The following is a 17759-nucleotide window of genomic DNA, read 5'->3' on the forward strand; positions in this document are numbered from 1 at the left end:
AATCATTACCACAGTATAAAATCCAAACTCCTCGGCATGCTGGCCTTCAGGCAGCTCCAGGTCCACCCTCCTTCTGCCGCTTCTCCTTTACCCCCAGTGTCCCTATGATTCTGAAATACCCCCAGGCACCCTTAATGTAATGGCCTGTCATGCTTTTAGGCCTCCTAACTGGTGGCCTCCTTTACCCACCATGACCCTCACTCCCCTTCGTCAGCACACACAGCTACGCAGCACGGCTTCTGGGTAGCTTGATTTGACCCCTCTCTGACCCCACACCCCCCTTCTCCAGGCAGATTTAGGCATCCCTACTTCTAAGCAGCCCTGGCACCTGAGAAGCAGTGCGTTAAAGTACTCCTCACGCTGGGCTGTCATTGCCTCCTAGCCATTCTTCTCCTGTTGGGAAATTCTGAAGGGCAGGATCTGTATCTTTTTATCTCTGTATCCCGGGCTCTTATTATGGACCACAGCGCCCGGCCCATGATAGATGATCAATTTAAAAACATTTTTTAAAAATGTAGAGAGGAATTAAAGAAATTAGATAACAAACAACAGGATAATATCAACAAGTAGACAACTTCTGTATACTTTGCTATTTTTCTCACTATCAAGTAATATGAAGTACCTCCATGTGCACGGATTTATACTAGCCTCCATGCAAAGGTTTACCCTAAAAGGCAACCTTTACCAGCAAATAGGGGCACATTTCACTCACACAAAAAATGTGTGGTCACCCAAGGGAGCAAAGAATTGACAAGGTATTCAAGAGCCTCTCCCCTCAGAGTTAACTACTTGGAATCTCTAGACTGGAACCATGACCTCTGCTCCTCAGAAGCTGGAGTTGCAAGTCCTGGGTTCTCATCCAAAGCCACCACTTCCACGCCTAACAAGTTGTGTAACACCTGCAAGCTTCTGTTTCCTTATTAAAAAGGAGAAAATAGTACAGACTTCACAGACTGTAGGCTTTGATCCTAAGGATCGAATTAAGCAATTTGCATGAAGCCATTCATTGGTTCTGTGCCTGACACCCAGTAAACACCCAGCAAATGGTATTTGTTGTCGTTATTTCCAGTGCTTACAAAGTTGAGCTGACTCCCAATGTTTAATGTGATTCCTGGTCCTTCTTACAGAGCAACACCCGGCAAATGTATTTCTTGTACAGATCGCAGGTTACAACTGGGCTCTGATGTGGCTGTCCTTTTACGGCTACTAGGGGCTGAGTCTTTGGAAGGTGGAAATTTCTAGTTTCAACTACATAGGGGAGTATATGGGTCCTCTGGGAGAGAACTCAGGCCAAGCATGGAATGTCCCCAGGTCCTGGTTCACAGGCAGATCTCCTATATCCTCCTGGGGCTCCACTTTGGGGTCTGGGGCTTCTGGAAGTCTCAAATCTTTGAGCACCCCTGGATGCTACAGGAAAGGGAGAGATGGCTGTTCTCTTCATCTTTTTTTTTTTTTTTTTTCCCGTTAGTTATCTCTGAGCTATGATTAGACATTCTAGCCTTGTCCCAGACTTGCTACAATTTGGAGTTGCCATTGCTTGCTTTGGGGCCTGAGCACTGAAGAGAGTGAACAGTGCCTCCTGAGGCCAGCGAGCTGATGGCAGCAGTAATAAGTGAACAACTCCACACAAGGCGAAGGTGATCCTTGGAGGAGGAGAGCCTCCCCAGCTGCCAGCCTCAGAGGGTGTGACTTGGCACTGCCTAAGGAGCACATCTGGGCATCAAGCGTAAAAGCAGGAAGCCGCTTACCTCCTCAAAGGCATTGCTGCCTGCCACCACGATATTCGGCCTGAAATTGTCCATTTTCACTTTCTTCTCCAGCCTGGTATTCAGATCTGCCAGGGAGGCTTCTGAGAGGATCATGATGGGGCTGCAGTCCGGGTAGGCCACCTGTGCCAAGGACACAGCATGATCATGCCTCGCTGCCCATGGAATGGCTCAGACCAATGGCACAACTAAGCAAAATCCAGAAGCAAAACCACCTGAGTGCAGAAGGGGAGAGTGGTGCTCAGGAAGGATAGGTGACACTGAGGGCTTGGAAACAGCCAAGTCAGGGTTCCTGCCCACCCTGGACGCAGGTGGGGCTCCCCATCCACACACTGAAGGCAGCTGCCAGGCTCAGGTCCAGTGTTACCCTCCAGCCACATCTCTTGCTCTTTCCTCAGGCGCCCAGCAGTGAGCCCTTTGCCACATCATCAACACCGCCGGACAGGGCAAGGGTCTCCTGCCAATCAGCTATACTCTAGCCATGATTTCCTTCAGCAGCACCATTCAATCACATGCATTTATTAAGCACCAACTGTATATTAGGCCCTGTCCTAGGTGGGGAAATAGCAGTGAACACAGCAGATAAAAACCCCTGCATTCAAGGAACTTTGCGTTCAGGGGTCATGAGGAGAGACTCCCCGAGGTGCGTTTTGAACCTCATCTCACGGCAGAATGAAAGGCTTTGGCTTGGGGGCTGTAGCTGACACAGGAGGAGGTGACTTCTCAGCCCCGGAAACAACCACACCCCACTGGCTGTGAAGGGAGGACTTGGAGAACGTCTGCTTCTGTGCTTTTAGGAAACCTGAATTTAGTCCCAATCAAACTTCACTTTTGCCTCCTAGCCCATCCTCTCTTGAGTCCCCATCTCCCCGGGAGTCACCCCTGGCTTCTCCCTCCACAGTTCCTCCCATATTCCATCCTCCATGCATCCTGGAGAGCCCACCAGGCTCTCATCCACTTCCCTCTCCATCCCTGATACCTGCCCAGGGAGCACCCTCGGTACCACTCCCCTGGACTATCTCTACACTTTCCTAACTGAGGCCCCAAGAGAGGCTCTCTGTGGACCCAGAAGGAAGCCAGAAGTGAAGGGCAGCTCTCTGCAAGCTCACCTGGTACTTCTGGCCAACAGAAGGGAAAATTTCGCTTGATGGTCTTCCCTTCATGTTCTTTTCAAACTGAACCAGCCTGCAAGCTTCTGTTTTCAAGAAGTTGGTGAACCACTGAGCAGCCTCATCGCCACAGTCCCTGCCCTGGATGTCAAGACCAAACACCCTGGAAGGGTCACAGAGAGCAGTGAGGTTACTTTCTTCATCAACACACCGAGTGATGGGGTCAAGAGGAAAGTGCTGCTGGGACCTGACTCTCCTAGAAGACCAGGAAGCAGTCTGTGGGCCAAAGCTGGGCAGAAACAGGGGGAGGGAGCAGGGAAGAGTTTGTCAAACCCTAATAGGCTTGTAACTCACACAGATCTCGTTGAAATGCAGATTCTGGTTCAGGAGGTTGGGCTGGAGCCTGAGATTCTGCACTCCTAACAAGTTACAGGCTGCTGGTCCACGGACCACACTTTGAGTAGCAAGGATTTAGGTTACTTTCAGAAGGGGAGAAGAACGGTGGTGTGGTAAAGGCACCCTGAGCTTGGAGTCTGGCAAGACCCGGTTAAAATTGGAACTCTGGGGCTTCCCTGGTGGCGCAGTCGTTGAGAGTCCACCTGCCAATGCAGGGGACACGGGGTTCATGCCCCAGTCTGGGAAGATCCCACATGCCGCGGAGCAGCTGGGCCCGTGAGCCATGGCCACTGAGCCTGCGTGTCTGGAGCCTGTGCTCCGCAATGGGAGAGGCCGCAACAGTGAGAGGCCCGCGTACCAAAAAAAAAAAAAAAAATTGGAACTCTGCCATCTCTAGTCTGTGACTTTTAGCAAATCATTAAACTCCTCTGACCTTCTGTCTCCAGTTGTAAATTGGAGATAATAATATACCACCTGCCTCACACGGTGGACACAGATTCCACCAGATAACAAAGTGGTCTTCAAGGATTTTTTGCTTGAGTGCCCCCAAAAGATACAAGCTATGTACCCCTCACAGAATTACAAGTTGGCATGTAAACTTTTTTCTTTTTTTTAAGTTGAAATATAGTTGATTGATAATATTGTGTTAGTTTCAGATGTGCAGCAAGTGATTCCGTTTTATATATATTTTTTCAGATTATTTTCCATTATAGTTTATACAAATTTTTTTTTAAGATTTATTTATTATTTATGTATTTAATTTATTATTTTATTTTTGGCTGCGTGGGGTCTTAGTTGCGTTGTGGTGTGTGGGCTCCTCTCTAGTTGTGACGCGTGGGTTTTCTCTTCTCTAGTGGTGGCGCGCAGGCTCCAGCAGGCGTGACCTCAGTAGTTGTGGCACATGGGCTTAGTTGCCCTGTGGCATGTGGGATCTTAGTTCCCTGACCAGGGATCGAACCCGAGTCCCCTGCATTGTAAGGCGGATTCTTTACCACTGGACCACCAGGGAAGTCCCCATACAAGATATTGAATATAGTTCCCTGTGCTGTACAGTAAATCTTTGTTGCTTATCGATTTTATGTACCATAGTTTGTATCTATTAATCCCACGCTCCTAATTTTTCCCTCTCCCCCTCACTTTCCCCTTGGTAACAATGTTTGTTTTCTATGTCTGTGAATCTGTTTCTGTTTTCTATATAGATTCCTTTGTATTATTTTTTAGATTTCACACATACATGTTAGCATATAATATTTGTCTTTCTCTGTCTTACTTCACTTAGTATGATATTCTCTAGGTCTGTTCATGTTTTTTTAAGTTTAATTTGTTATGAAAGATTAAATTTCCATTGAATTATAAATATTAACATTTAAAATAATATCATAATTTATATATTATGTCTTAGTATTATAAATATATATAAATTATATTAAATAAAATAAAATTATGCTTTTAAAAGCATGCAATGGAATCCCAATGCCAGGCTAGTTTGATATCTATTTTTAAAAACAATCTTTTTTAAAAATAAATGATTAAGGGCTTCTTTTATGGTCCACATTTTAAAAATTATTTTTAACTTTTTTTCCCAGTTTTATTGAGACATAATTGACATACGTAAGTTTAGGGTGTAAAGCATAACGACTTGACTTACATATATTGTGAAATGATTACAAGTTTAGTCAGCAGTCATCATCTCATACTTTTTTTAAGTTTTTTTCCTTATAATGAGAATTCTAAGGATGCACTGTGTTAATAGATGGAATGGAAGAAGTTGAGTTATAATAATTTCACTCATCCTTTGAACCCTTCTGTGATCTTTGGCACTTAATAATCATTCATCAAAAAGTCTTTTTAAATAATTTATCAGCAAATTTGATTAGAGGCTCCTTAATCTTAGCGTAAGACAAAGACTTTGAACCACTATCTTGTAGAATGACTTTACCCCATCACTGGAGACATTCTCCTTTATCAACACCAGTATATTTTATTGTTTGGGCCCCATAGGTTTTCCCCTCCCAGAGCAGTGCTCCCTACTAAGACATGGGGAGGGCAAGCCTTTCATCTGTACAAAGGGGAGGTGGAGAGGAGAACTTGCCCCCTGCAGCTAAGATCACTGTTGGAGGGAGAACCTATGGGATTTGAGGATCTGGAAATTGATTCCCTTACCCGCCCTCTGGTACCACAGGAAGTGTTTGCACCTCTCTGTGTGTGTGCTTCTCCCAGCTTGAAGGCTCCTGGGGTGATGTATGTGAGGGAATCCAAGGTGGACTGTGGACCCCGAGGCCCACAGTCCTGGTCTGACTGCTACACATGCCTCATTCTCTGACAACCTAGCCCACCTAGTGTCAAATCTCCGTGCTGTTCTTCTGATGTTTTTGGCCTTTTCCTTCTCTCTAAACCCCCTTCTTGGAGCTGCTGTTTGGCCTCGGTCCCCCTGCCGTCTCATAGTCCTCTCTCTCAGAGCCTTCAGCCTTTCCCCTAAAACTCTCCCTAACCAACCAGTGTACTATCTCACACAGATCTGATTGCACCGTTCATCAGCTCCTTAAGTATCTGTTCCTGGGCTGAGCACTTCCCTCAACCCCTTCACCAGAGCCCTCGTGTATAAGTGCGCACACTTCTACCCTCAGCTTCCATCCACTCAAATAAGCTTAGTGTGAGCACTTTGAAAAGTAGAAAGCACCCAGTGGGGCAAGGGAAAACTGATTATCCAGTGCCCCTTCCCACTCCTGAAACATATCCCCCCCCTAATCCTTCCTCCCTCCCACCCCTGCAGCAGACTCTATCCCTCTGCCATTCCACCTTCTTCAATTCTCTCAGAATGTGGGAATTCCCTGGCAGTCCAGTGGTTAGGACTCAACACTTTCACTGCCGTGGGCCCAGGTTCTATCCCTGGTCAGGGAACTAAGATGTCATAAGCCATGCGATGTGGCCAAAAAAGAAAAAAGAGTTCTCTCAGAATTTTATGCAAAGTACTTGCTTCCACATTCTGATACAAAATGTTCCATCATCAACAGCCCATAGAAAAAAACTGAATCTCCATGTGTGAGTACAATAGAACTAACATTAGTTAGTAATCTACTAATTCATAAAGTAAAATAACTTACTAAAAATACTTAAGAAGACATAAAAGTTTGAATGGATTTTTATAAAGAAAATCCAGGCAGTTTTACTGGAAATTTCCACCAATGATCAAAGAATAAATACTACCAAAGATAAACAGAAAAATAAAATTTAATTGTCATCTAAAATAGGAACAAAAAGTTAAGATATTTAGGACTAAATCTAACAAAAGATGTACAATTCTATTATAGAGAAAATTATAAAACTTTTTTTTTAATTTTTGAATTGTATTTTATTTTTTATACAGCAGGTTCTTATTAGTTATCTATTTTATACATATTAGTGTATATATGTCAATCCCAATCTCCCAATTCATCCCACCACCACCCTACCCCGCCCCGCTTTCCCCCTTGGTGTCCATATGTTTGTTCTCTACATCTGTGTCTCCATTTCTGTCTTGCAAACCGGTTCATGGGTACCATTTTTCTAGATGCCACATACATGCGTTAATATTCGATATTTGTTTTCCTCTTTCTGACTTACTTCACTCTGTATGACACTCTCTAGGTCCATCCACATCTCTACAAATGACCCAATTTCTTTCCTTTTTATGGCTGAGTAATATTCCATTGTATATATGTACCACAACTTCTTTATCCCTTCGTCTGTTGATGGACATTTAGGTTGCTTCCATGACCTGGCTATTGTAAATAGTGCTGCAATGAAGATTGGGGTGCATGTGTCTTTTTGAATTTTGGTTTTCTCTGGGTATATGCCCAGTAGTGGGATTGCTGGGTCATATGGTAATTCTATTTTTAGTTTTTTAAGGAACCTCCATACTGTTCTCCATAGTGGCTGTACCAATTTACATTCCCACCAACAGTGCAAGAGGGTTCCCTTTTCTCCACACCCTCTCCAGCGTTTGTTGTCTGTAGATTTTCAGATGATGCCCATTCCAACCTGTGTGAGGTGATACCTCATTGTAGTTTTGATCTGCATTTCTCTAATAATTAGTGACGTTGAGCAGCTTTTCATGTGCCTCTTGGCCATCTGTATGTTTTCTTTGGAGAAATGTCTATTTAGGTCTTCTGCCCATTTTTTGATTGGGTATAAAACTTTTCAAAGAAGTAAAATAAGATATAAATAAGTGGGTAGGGGCTTCCTTGGTGACACAGTGGTTAAGAATCCACCTGCCAATGCAGGGGACACGGGTTCATTCCCTGGTTCGGGAAGATCCCACATGCCGTGGAGCAACTAAGCCCATGTGCCACAAATACTGAGCCTGTGCTCTAGAGCCTGCAAGCCCCAACTACTGAACCTGCATGCTACAACTACTGAAGCCCGTGCACCCAGAGCCCATGCTCTGCAACAAGAGAAGCTATCACAATGAGCAGCCCGCACACCGCAACAAAGAGTAGCCTCCACTCACTGCAACTAGAGAAAGCCCATGCACAGCAATGAAGACCCAACACAGCCAAAATAAATAAATTAAAAAGTTCCTGTCTGAAACAGTTTAAGGTAAAAACTTGCAATTGTGTGGGCCACTTCAATCTGAAACTAAGATGTTTCTTCCTAACAAGCTGAAAACGGTTTCAATAAAAAGCTTGAAAAAAGAAACGAAAAGTCTACAATTCAGTAAATTAGTCATTTAAAAAAAAAGATATAAATAGAGACATCGCTGGTGGCACAGTGGATAAGAATCCAACTGCAAATGTGGGGGACACAGGTTCGATCCCTGGTCTGGGAAGATCCCACGTGCCGTGGAGCAACTAAACCCATGAACCACAAATACTGAGACTGCGCTCTAGAGCCCGCGAGCCACAGCTACTGAACTTGCCTGCTACAACTACTGAAGCCTTCACGCCCGGAGGCCATGCTCCGCAACAAGAGAAGCCACCACAATGAGAAGCTCACACACCGCAACAAAGAGTAGCCCCTGCTCGCCGCAACTAGAGAAAGCCCGCGCGCAGCAACGAAGACCCAATGCAGCCAAATAAATAAATAAATAGATAAATGGGGAGGAAAAAGACATAAATAAGTGGGGAAAGATAACACGTTCATGGATAGGGAGGCTCTATGCAACAAAGATGATATTAACTATGTAAGCACTAACATTTATTTAAGTGCCTGAGATGATCCAGGCACAGTTGAAATAAATAAATAAATAAATAAATATATGAATTCATTTCAGTTTTCTCTAATTGAGCCTCAAGTTCAATTCAATACAATTCCAATCAGATGGAACACAATCTCCAGTCAGGAGATACAGGTGGTAACGTCTCCACTAATGCCCTTGTTTGCCTGGCAATTCTGAATAGAAGTCCATCCTACTTGAATAAAAGGAGACAAACCCTAAAGATTGGCCCTTTGTATCCTCTCTATATCTGTATTCATCATGACTTTTTCCTTTTTATATTTTTGATGCTTTGACATCTTGGGACTTGGTGATGCTGAAGGAACTACCCCTCCCAGGGCTAGTCAATTCCTAGAGATAGTAAAACACTAGGCTTTCATAGGCAAACCAGCCAATCCAGAGCCCTCACCCCTTGTCCGTACCATTGTGCTTTTATACCCTGGCCACTGTCCCCTGCTCTAATCACCCAGGACCAGGTACCAGAAAACTAGGGACAGCCCATCTGCCCCAGAGCCAGTTTTCCCACAGCCTGTAGAAACCAGAATAAAGACTCGTGTTCACAGTTTCCCCTGCCCTCTCTGCCTCCTGACCGACCTGGTATTTCCCCATGTGGCCCTGCATGGTATGAGCCTCCTGTTTCTAGGGATCTGTGAATATAAAAAGCTTCTTTCTTCATGACAGTCATTTCTGTATCTGCATGTCTTGCCATATCTGATGAAAGCAAATCTAAATATCCCTAATGCAATATTCTGCTTCACCCACTCATACCTGACCCCTGGCTTGATCCCAACATAGACTAGACTTCTCTTAAGTATTTCCTTTACCAGTCTCATCATCTAGCATGCAAAGTGTAGCAAGGCAGAGTGCAGGGTGGAACCTAAAGGGAAATCAGTTGTCACAGATCCCCAGAGGCCCCCAAGCAGAGCACCTGCAGTCATGGATCTTGTTTGAAGAACGTGGCTTGCTCGGCAAAACCAGCTGGTCCATGCCTGGTGCCCTGAGGATAAGGCAATCATCCTCATAGGTAGTGGAGACCAGCACGAGGCGAGGCTCCTGCCGGGCAGTCACCATGTGTCCATCTTCCTTAATCACCAGCCAAAACCTGCCAAGAAACAAACAAGGGCGCATCAGAAAATCTTCTTCCATAGCTTCCCTCTAGCTTTCTATTTCATCAAAACCCTCCCTCTGCCCCAACTCAGGACCCAACAATTTTTTCCAGACAGTATCCAGGTCTAGCCAAATTTAGGGGGTCCAAAACTCGTTGGCTGTTTGGTACAAACAGCCCTGGAAAAGAACATCTGGCCAATGTATGGAAAATCCCCAGTCCTGAAAATCCTTCTGGTGAGGCTGGTGTAGGGACCTTCTCAACTGCTGGGGCAACTACTTTGCTTACTTTGGGTCTTTGCTTTGGTCAGAGACTCCCCTGAGCCTGTCTCTGGTTGACGCAGAATGTCTTCCAGGTCTTTTTGCTGTGGAACAAGATGGGGTTGACCAGCTAATGGCCCAAGCAGACTGAAACTCTAGACAAAGGTCTTGAATGTTTGTGACTCCAGTGGAGGCAATCCAGCCTCTGCTGGGTTTAAATTGCTGGGGCGTGTGGACCCCGATCAGGAAACCCTTAAACAGCCTTTCTTCTTCATACACACATTACAACTTATATAATGTTATAAGCCAATATTACCTCCATTTAAAAAAAAGAAAATACACCTATACAATGGAATATCACTCAACCATAAAAAGAAGGAGATCCTGCATTTTGTGACAACACAGATGAAACTTGAGGGTGTTGCAATAAGAGAGTAAGTCAGACAGAGAAAGACAAATACTGTATGATCTCACTTGTAAGTGAGGTATAAAAAGGGGGGAACTGCTAGAAACAGAGAGTAGATTGGTGGTTGCCAGGAGTTGGGGGTGGAGGAAATGGGTGAAGGTGGTCAAAGAGGGAAAAGAGATCCTAAGAGGAAAAATTTCTGGAGATGTAATGTACATTATGGCAAATATAGTTAATAATACTGTACGGCAGGGGTCCTCAACCCCCGGGCCGTGGACAGGTACCAGTCTGTGGCCTGTTGGGAACCAGACCGCACAGCAGGAGGTGAGTGGCAGGCTAGTGAGTGAAGTTTCACCTGCCGCTCCCCGTCGCTCCCCGTCGCTCCCCGTCGACCGCATTACCGCCCGAACCATCCCCCCGCCACAACCCCCGTCAGTGGAAAAACTGTCTTCCACGAAACCAGTCCCTGGTCCCAAAAAGGTTGGGCACCGCTGCTGTATGGTCTACTTGCAAGTTGCTAAGAGAGAAAAGTCTCAAATGCTCTTACCATAACAGCAAAGCAGAAATTATGAGAGGTGAAGGATGTGATCACTAACCTTATCATGGGAGTCATTTCACAATATATATGTGCATCAAATCATCACATTGCACACCTGAAACTCACACAGTGTTATATGTCAATTATAGCTCAATAAAGCTGGAGAAGAAAGAAATTCATGCCAATCATGTGTTAGACAGGAACTCCATTCACCTTCTAGAGACACCTCCCTCCGCCCCCGTTCTAGGCTCAACTTTCACACGCTGTGTATCACACCCAAGGGGACAGTGGGGTGCGGGGTGAGCTGAAGAATGGAATGGGAGGCTGACCTGCTTAGGTTGGCTAGGCTTTTATCGATAGTAGAGCATGTATTTGGGGTGACACTGCACAAATGATTTGATGACTAAGAAAGAAAAACATGCCACCCTTAGGGGAAAGGAGTTTCAACATCGCTGTTCTAGACAGAGCAAGTGCAGTGGGTGAGGAACTCTGCGGGCTCTGATGAGTGAGCCACCACTGAACGCTGGGGCCTCCCACACGTGAGCAGGATAAAAGGGACAGCCCCTTCCAGAAGGAGGGAGATATTTCAAAATATGACTGGAGCCAGATGGAACGTTCACAATAACCTGGTGAGGACATCTGCTATTATCACAGCACAGGGAACCCAGGGTCTCCTGACCCTGGCAGGTAATCTGCCCTCTGGAACCTCCCAGTCAGGCAACCTATCACTGTCCAGGTTCTGGATAACTCCCTTCCCCTGCAACCAGGCCAGCAGACAGGGGCTGGGTCCTGAGCCCTGCTAACTGGCATGTGCGTTGGTGCGAGGGTACAACGGCGGGGATGGTGAGAGTGCAAAGGCATTTTAGGAATTGCCGCGGCTACTCTTCCCAGGAGTTGAGGATGCTGGACAGCAGTAGGTCTCCGACCCTCTGAGGAGGCCACCTTTTTCTTTCTAGGGATCTTTGGTTCCCAGGGTTCTCTAGCCCGTTCACCTATGGGGTGAGGGTGGGTTCTGTGACCCAGGGATTTCCTGTCTACTTTGTGACAGCCCTATTCCCTCGGGCTTGGGCCCCGTTCCTTATTTCCAGCCTCACCCTTGGGTGCAGAGGCCTGGATGACCCTGTTCCGATGAACTCCACCAAAGTCTGCACTTGAACTTCCAACATGGCCCGTCCCCCTCTGAGACAAGGTTCGCCCTGAGAGCTGCACATGACCAGACACATGTCCAGACAGGAGACACCCTCCCACCATGGCCCATTATTTCTGACAGTCAGCCCCCTCCCTGGGCTGAGTCTTCTCACCTGCCGTCCATCCCCCAACTTTAGCCCTTCACTCTGGCTCTCAAGCCACGCCTCCACTCTTGCCTGTTTTATAATCACCTGGGGGTTAAGCCCTGGGACGTCGCAGGAGAAGTGGTGGCTAGAGGTTCTGTGCTAATCCTGCAATGGAAGGGGCAGGTGGCAACTTGCAAGCAGCCCAACACTGCGGTAGGATGGAAGACCACAATAAAAGATGCAAAGGTGGGCTTCCCTGGTGGCGCAGTGGTTGAGAGTCCGCCTGCCGATGCAGGGGAGGCGGGTTCGTGCCCCGGTCCGGAAAGATACCACTATGCCACGGAGCGACTGGGCCCGTGAGCCATGGCCGCTGAGTCTGCGCGTCCGGAGCCTATGCTCCGCAATGGGAGGGGCCACAACAGTGAGAGGCCCGCGTACCGCAAAAAAAAAAAAAAAAAAAAAAAAGATGCAAAGGTGCCATCGGCAACGTATCCCAGCCAGCCACCCCCATCACCCTGTAACCGGGATGATGACAGTTTTCACCTCTTGCACACAATGATGCGCAGGGAATGACTAATGACCTCTGTCTGCCAGATCGGGCAGAAAGGATATGTCTGGAGTGTGGACTTTTTCACCACCCATTTTTTCTCGTCTGCAACCCTGAATGCCAGCACCTTCATTTTACAAAGAAAACATGAGTATGTGGCATGAAGAGCAGTGCAGAGACCAGAGCTCAGAGTCTCTAAAAGAACAGCAATGCCCTGAACAACCAACAGCCGTGTTCAGGAAGCAGAGTCTAAGACAACTGGAAAGTCCATTTCTAAACTGGCAAACTGACCTGGGAAGTAGGAATGACTGAGCTGGAAAAGGGGGGAAAACAGGAGCCCTACCACAGAGAGCTGGAGGGTAAGGGCAGGAGGGAATGACACTTGGGGTAATAAACTTAGCAGACTCATGTTTCCAAGAGGTAATAGTCTATGCAGAAGAAATGAAGGGCTGGATTTATCAACGGGCGAGTCATACACGGTTGCTGAGGACAGTGAGGGTTTACAAGGTCAGGGAGGGCAGCCATGCCCTCCCAGCATCTGTACCAAGCAGCCAGTGTTAGCCTTCTGCTGGATGGACTTGAGCTCAAAGCTCAGAGCTCTCAGGCCAAGCATTCGCACAAAGATGCTAAAGGCTTTGAGCAAAATCGCTCTAGAAATTTAAGGCACAGAGCACTCAGAGAGGACGCTCTCGGCTTCTTAGAACAGTTCCAAAGACACAGATTCAAATTGGAAATAAATAAAGGCAGGCTTTTCCTGCATTCTAGACTATTTGTAGTTTTGTGATTGAACTCTCAATGTGAGAGAATAACAGCATTTAGCAGAGTTCTTTCCTTGCTTTTGAGTTTCAGTTATCTTTAATAAATAAAATCTAGATTTGATAACGTCTTGGAGATCATCAAGTTCAACGTCTTTTGCAAATGAAAAAAAAAATGAGGCTCAGAGAGGTTAAGTGACTTTGCCTGGGGTCTCCTGATCCTTGGCACGACCCTTGCCCTTGTAAATCACATGCTGGTTTTACAGGAGGGGCATGAGCGCTGCACTCAGAGATCTGAGTTCAAACCCCTCCAGCACATAACGGTCTTGTGATCCTGGGTGAGATACTCATTCTTTCTGATACTGTTACCTTCTTTGCAAAGTGGACACAATACCTAGCCCACAAGATCGTTCTGAGGCTTAAATTACATCATCTGTTGAAAGGACTTAGTTAAGCATCTGCTGCCTATGAACCATTGAATAAAAGTTTATGCCATCGTTTTTCCCTGCCTCATCCCAGTCTCCATACCACACCACCCCATCCCAAGCATTTATTGTTCAAACCAAGGGAAAGTTGATACAGTTCCATCTATTTTCAGATGCCCACAGAAGCAGAAAAGCAAAGGACAAATATTCTCTTTCCATGGAAGCAAGAGTCACAGCAAAGTAGTGACCATGAGCAGGGGGAAAGCAACAGTTATTCTGATGAAAAGAGGAAACACAGATAAGAACTGAATCTCTCTGTGAAATAACCTCAGTCCTTCGCGTGAGGAAGGAAGGAGCACAAGTCCATTTTCTCTGGGTGTGTATCCTGAGAATCTACCTCTTCACTCTGCCTGAGGTCTTCCCAGCAGTCAGAAGGCTTTTCTAAGCCTTCACACTTGAATAGGCTTGAAAAATGCTCTTATTCTTAATGGTCACAGAGAAAACCCTCTCATGATGGCATCAGAATCACCTGGGGGGATTTAAACACCCCACACGACTTTGCTTCACTCTTGGTGATTCTGAGTCCGAAGGTCTGGCATGGGAATCTCAGGAAATTATCGTCTTAAAAAAACTCTCCAGGGCTTCCCTGGTGGCGCAGTGGTTGAGAGTCCGCCTGCCGATGCAGGGGACATGGGTTCGTGCCCCGGTCTGGGAAGATCCCACGTACCGCGGAGCGGCTGGGCCCGTGAGCCATGGCCGCTGAGCCTGCGCGTCCAGAGCCTGTGCTCCGCAACGGGAGAGGCCACAACAGTGAGAGGCCCGCGTACCGCAAAAAAAAAAAAAAAAAAAAAAAACTCTCCAGGATTAGAAATCTGAGGTGAAAGGGGATGGAAAATGCCCCACGAGTTACATGGTCTGCACACAGAGCAGTGCTCTACAACAAGCTGAAGTCTTTCTGTGTCATGGGAGCCCACATTTCTTTAAGAGGACAGCAGTCTTCAGAGAAGAGAGAATACACGTGTCCTGGAGTGATCTCAGGACAGCAAACAGCCTCTCTAGAAGGCTCCCTGAACGACCAATTTGCAAACCTCCCTCCCCCTAGACACAGGACCACAGCTAATCCACCCAAGCCAAACAGGAAAGCATCTTCATCCTAAGGAAGCAAAGAAGGAGGTTCCCTTCTTCCTTGTTCACTCTTTTCAGGGTTTAGCATCCTTCTCTGTCAAGGGTGCTTTCCCCGTAGCGAGCTGCACCGTTCTGTGTCCATGAGTATGTGTCTGTGGACTCACCTTTGGGGGGAGAAAAATGACAGGACACCTTTTCTTTTCTGAGGGAGGAGGATGACATTTCTATGTGCCAGGCCCTGTGTAGGTAGGGACTTTAGAGTTCTTCACTGAAAAGCACCCTGCCTCTGGGGGGAGGGGACACACTTTTGTTTTAATGGCAAGTATTATACGCACAGTCTACCTGTCACCTCCTCTCCCCAAAGGAAGACTTCGCTCTGCTCATTCTGTATCAAAGTGGGTCAGGCCCCCCACTGCCTGCATCTCCCAAGCACCTTCCCCAGCACCAGAAGCTGTGAGGGGCAAACCCCAGCGAGGCCAAAGCCAGTGTCCTTGAACTTGGTTTCAGCATTGCCCCCATCTACCCACTAGTGCCAATAACGTTTTATTTTTCTACCATTGTGCTCATACTAAGAATCAGAAAGCTTAGAACTAGAAAGAGCCTTGGAGATAACCGGTCGGACCCTGTCCTTTTACAGAGCCTCTCCTCCAGGGGGCGGGGGGCAGAGGCTTTGTAACCGAGCAGGACTCTCCGAGGCCTTCCCAGGACAGGCCTTTTCCCCATACCCTCTGGTTTAGCTCCTCTCTGAAGTACCTAGATAACAGTATTATTTATTTAATTTTTTTTTTGCGGTACGCGGGCCTCTCACTGTTGTAGCCTATCCCGTTGCGGAGCACAGGCTCCGGACGCGCAGGCTCAGCAGCCATGGCTCATGGGCCCAGCCGCTCTGCGGCATGAGGGATCTTCCCGGACCGGGGCACGAACCCGTGTCCCCTGCATCGGCAGGCGGACTCTCAACCACTGAGCCACCAGGAAAGCCCGATAACAATATTTGATGCACATTTCCTGAATTGTTTTACAGATGTGACAACCCCCCATCAAATGGAAGATGTTAACTACTTGATGACCAAAAGTGCATAGCCCCAGGCCTCCTGGAGCCAAAGGAATGATGATGTTAACCCCTGTGACACCGTCCTCTTACCTCACCATCAACCAGCTGGAGAACTGTGCACGAGCTGATCACATACCCTGTGACACCCCCCTCTCTCACCTGGCTTTTTTTTTTTTAACATCTTTATTGGAGTATAATTGCTTTACAATGGTGTGTTAGTTTCCGCTTTATAACAAAGTGAATCAGCTATACATATACATATGTTCCCATATCTCTTCCCGCTTGCGTCTCCCTCCCTCCCACCCTCCCTATCCCACCCCTCTAGGTGGTCACAAAGCACCGAGCTGATCTCCCTGTGCTATGCGGCTGCTTCCCACTAGCTATCTATTTTACATTTGGTAGTGTATATATGTCCATGCCACTCTCTCACTTTGTCACAGCTTTTTAAAATGCTTTGCCGAAACCTTTCAGGGAGCTCTGGGTCTTGGGGGGCCTGAGCCACCCGTCTCCTTACGTGGGCTTGCAATGAACCTTTCTCTGCTCCAAACTCCAACCTTTCGGTTTGTTTGGCCTCACTGTGTCTTAGGGCACAGGAACTTGCGCTAACATCTTGCCTCCACTACCTTTCCAAATCTGCACCAGACACGAACTTCACCTTTCCAGCTTCAGGATCAAAGGCAGAGGATCCAACAAGCAGCCCAGGACACGCACGTGGCAAACCTCCCTTCTCCTACCCTGGGACAGGCCCCAGCTCCCCAGCCCCGCTCTCTCCCTCCTCAGCAGGTTCTGCGCTGTCGCCGCGCCCGGCCCTACCTGTCCCGCAGGTGACCGCTGCGCAGCCCCAGGGCCGTGCACTCCGCCGCCTTCACCGACACCCCCTTGCAGGACTTGACGGGGTAGATCCAGAGCTCTGCCACGGTGCCCACCTGTTGCAGCCGCCGGCGCCGCCTGGGCCGCGCGCGGCGCCAGGCCACGGCCCCCAACGCCACCGCGGCCAGTCCCAGCGCGGCGACCCCGAGCCAGCGCGGCCGGGGCTGCGGCGCGGAGAGTCCCAGGCGGGCCAGCGCGGACGAGCCGGCGGCGCCCATGACCCAGCGATCGCGAGCGTGGGTCTGAGCGCGGACTAGGCAACGATTGGCGTGGGGAGGGCGCCCGGGCGCTCAAGGCTGCAGGCGAGCGGGAGGAACAAGAGTTGGCCCAGGCACAGGCCCTGGCACCCTTTCCGCGCGCCGAAAGGACTGGCTGTGCGCAGGGAGGGGACGCCTAACTGGGTGCCAAGGACCAGGCAGTAGCCGAGAGAAGCGAGGCAGAAAGCGAACTGGGATGCTCGGGTGCCCTTGGGGGCGGTTCGGGAGGCCCCACACCAGAGGCCTGGCTGCCCACTGTCTCTGGAACGGTCACTTTCGCTTTACTTCTCCCCTTTCCCGGGGCCCTGCGACTCAGCGTAACTCCTCACCCGCCCTCACGGTCCCCGGCTCTCCACTGCCCCTTCGCTCCCTGTACTGCCCACTTCGTTGCGTGATTGCAGCGCAGGGAACAGTGCAAGTGGATGGTAGATCGCAGAATGGGTGATTTTAAATGTTTAGGAGCTCCTACTGGCAGATCGCTCTGAGAACTGCAGGACTTTCGGCCCATAACCTGCTCCGTGGAAACTTATGCACTCTGAACAAACTCGAGAGTAGCTGCTTCTTCTTTTTTTTTTAATACATCTTTATTGGAGTATAATTGCTTCACAATGCTGTGATAGCTTCTGTTGTACAACGAAGTGAATCAGCCGTGTGCATACCTGTATATCCCCATACCCCTCC

General features: G+C 47.9%; 1 protein-coding gene across 1 annotated transcript in view; it reads right to left on the reverse strand.

Moving 5' to 3' along the window:
* The window catches only part of LOC137220096 (mitochondrial amidoxime reducing component 2), a 34710-nt gene extending 17517 nt beyond the window's left edge, over positions 1-17193 (reverse strand). Inside the window, exons 1-4 of the mRNA XM_067729710.1 lie at positions 16765-17193; positions 9394-9567; positions 2876-3038; positions 1749-1889 (exon numbers count right to left, since the gene is read on the reverse strand). Of these exons, the coding sequence (XP_067585811.1) occupies positions 1749-1889; positions 2876-3038; positions 9394-9567; positions 16765-17039 (753 nt within the window). The 5' untranslated portion in view covers positions 17040-17193. The remainder of the gene's footprint in view (positions 1-1748; positions 1890-2875; positions 3039-9393; positions 9568-16764) is intronic.
* Positions 17194-17759: the final 566 nt, after the last annotated feature.

This window comes from Pseudorca crassidens, chromosome 2 (assembly GCF_039906515.1).
Source record: "Pseudorca crassidens isolate mPseCra1 chromosome 2, mPseCra1.hap1, whole genome shotgun sequence".
Classification (NCBI taxonomy): Eukaryota; Metazoa; Chordata; class Mammalia; order Artiodactyla; family Delphinidae; genus Pseudorca; species Pseudorca crassidens.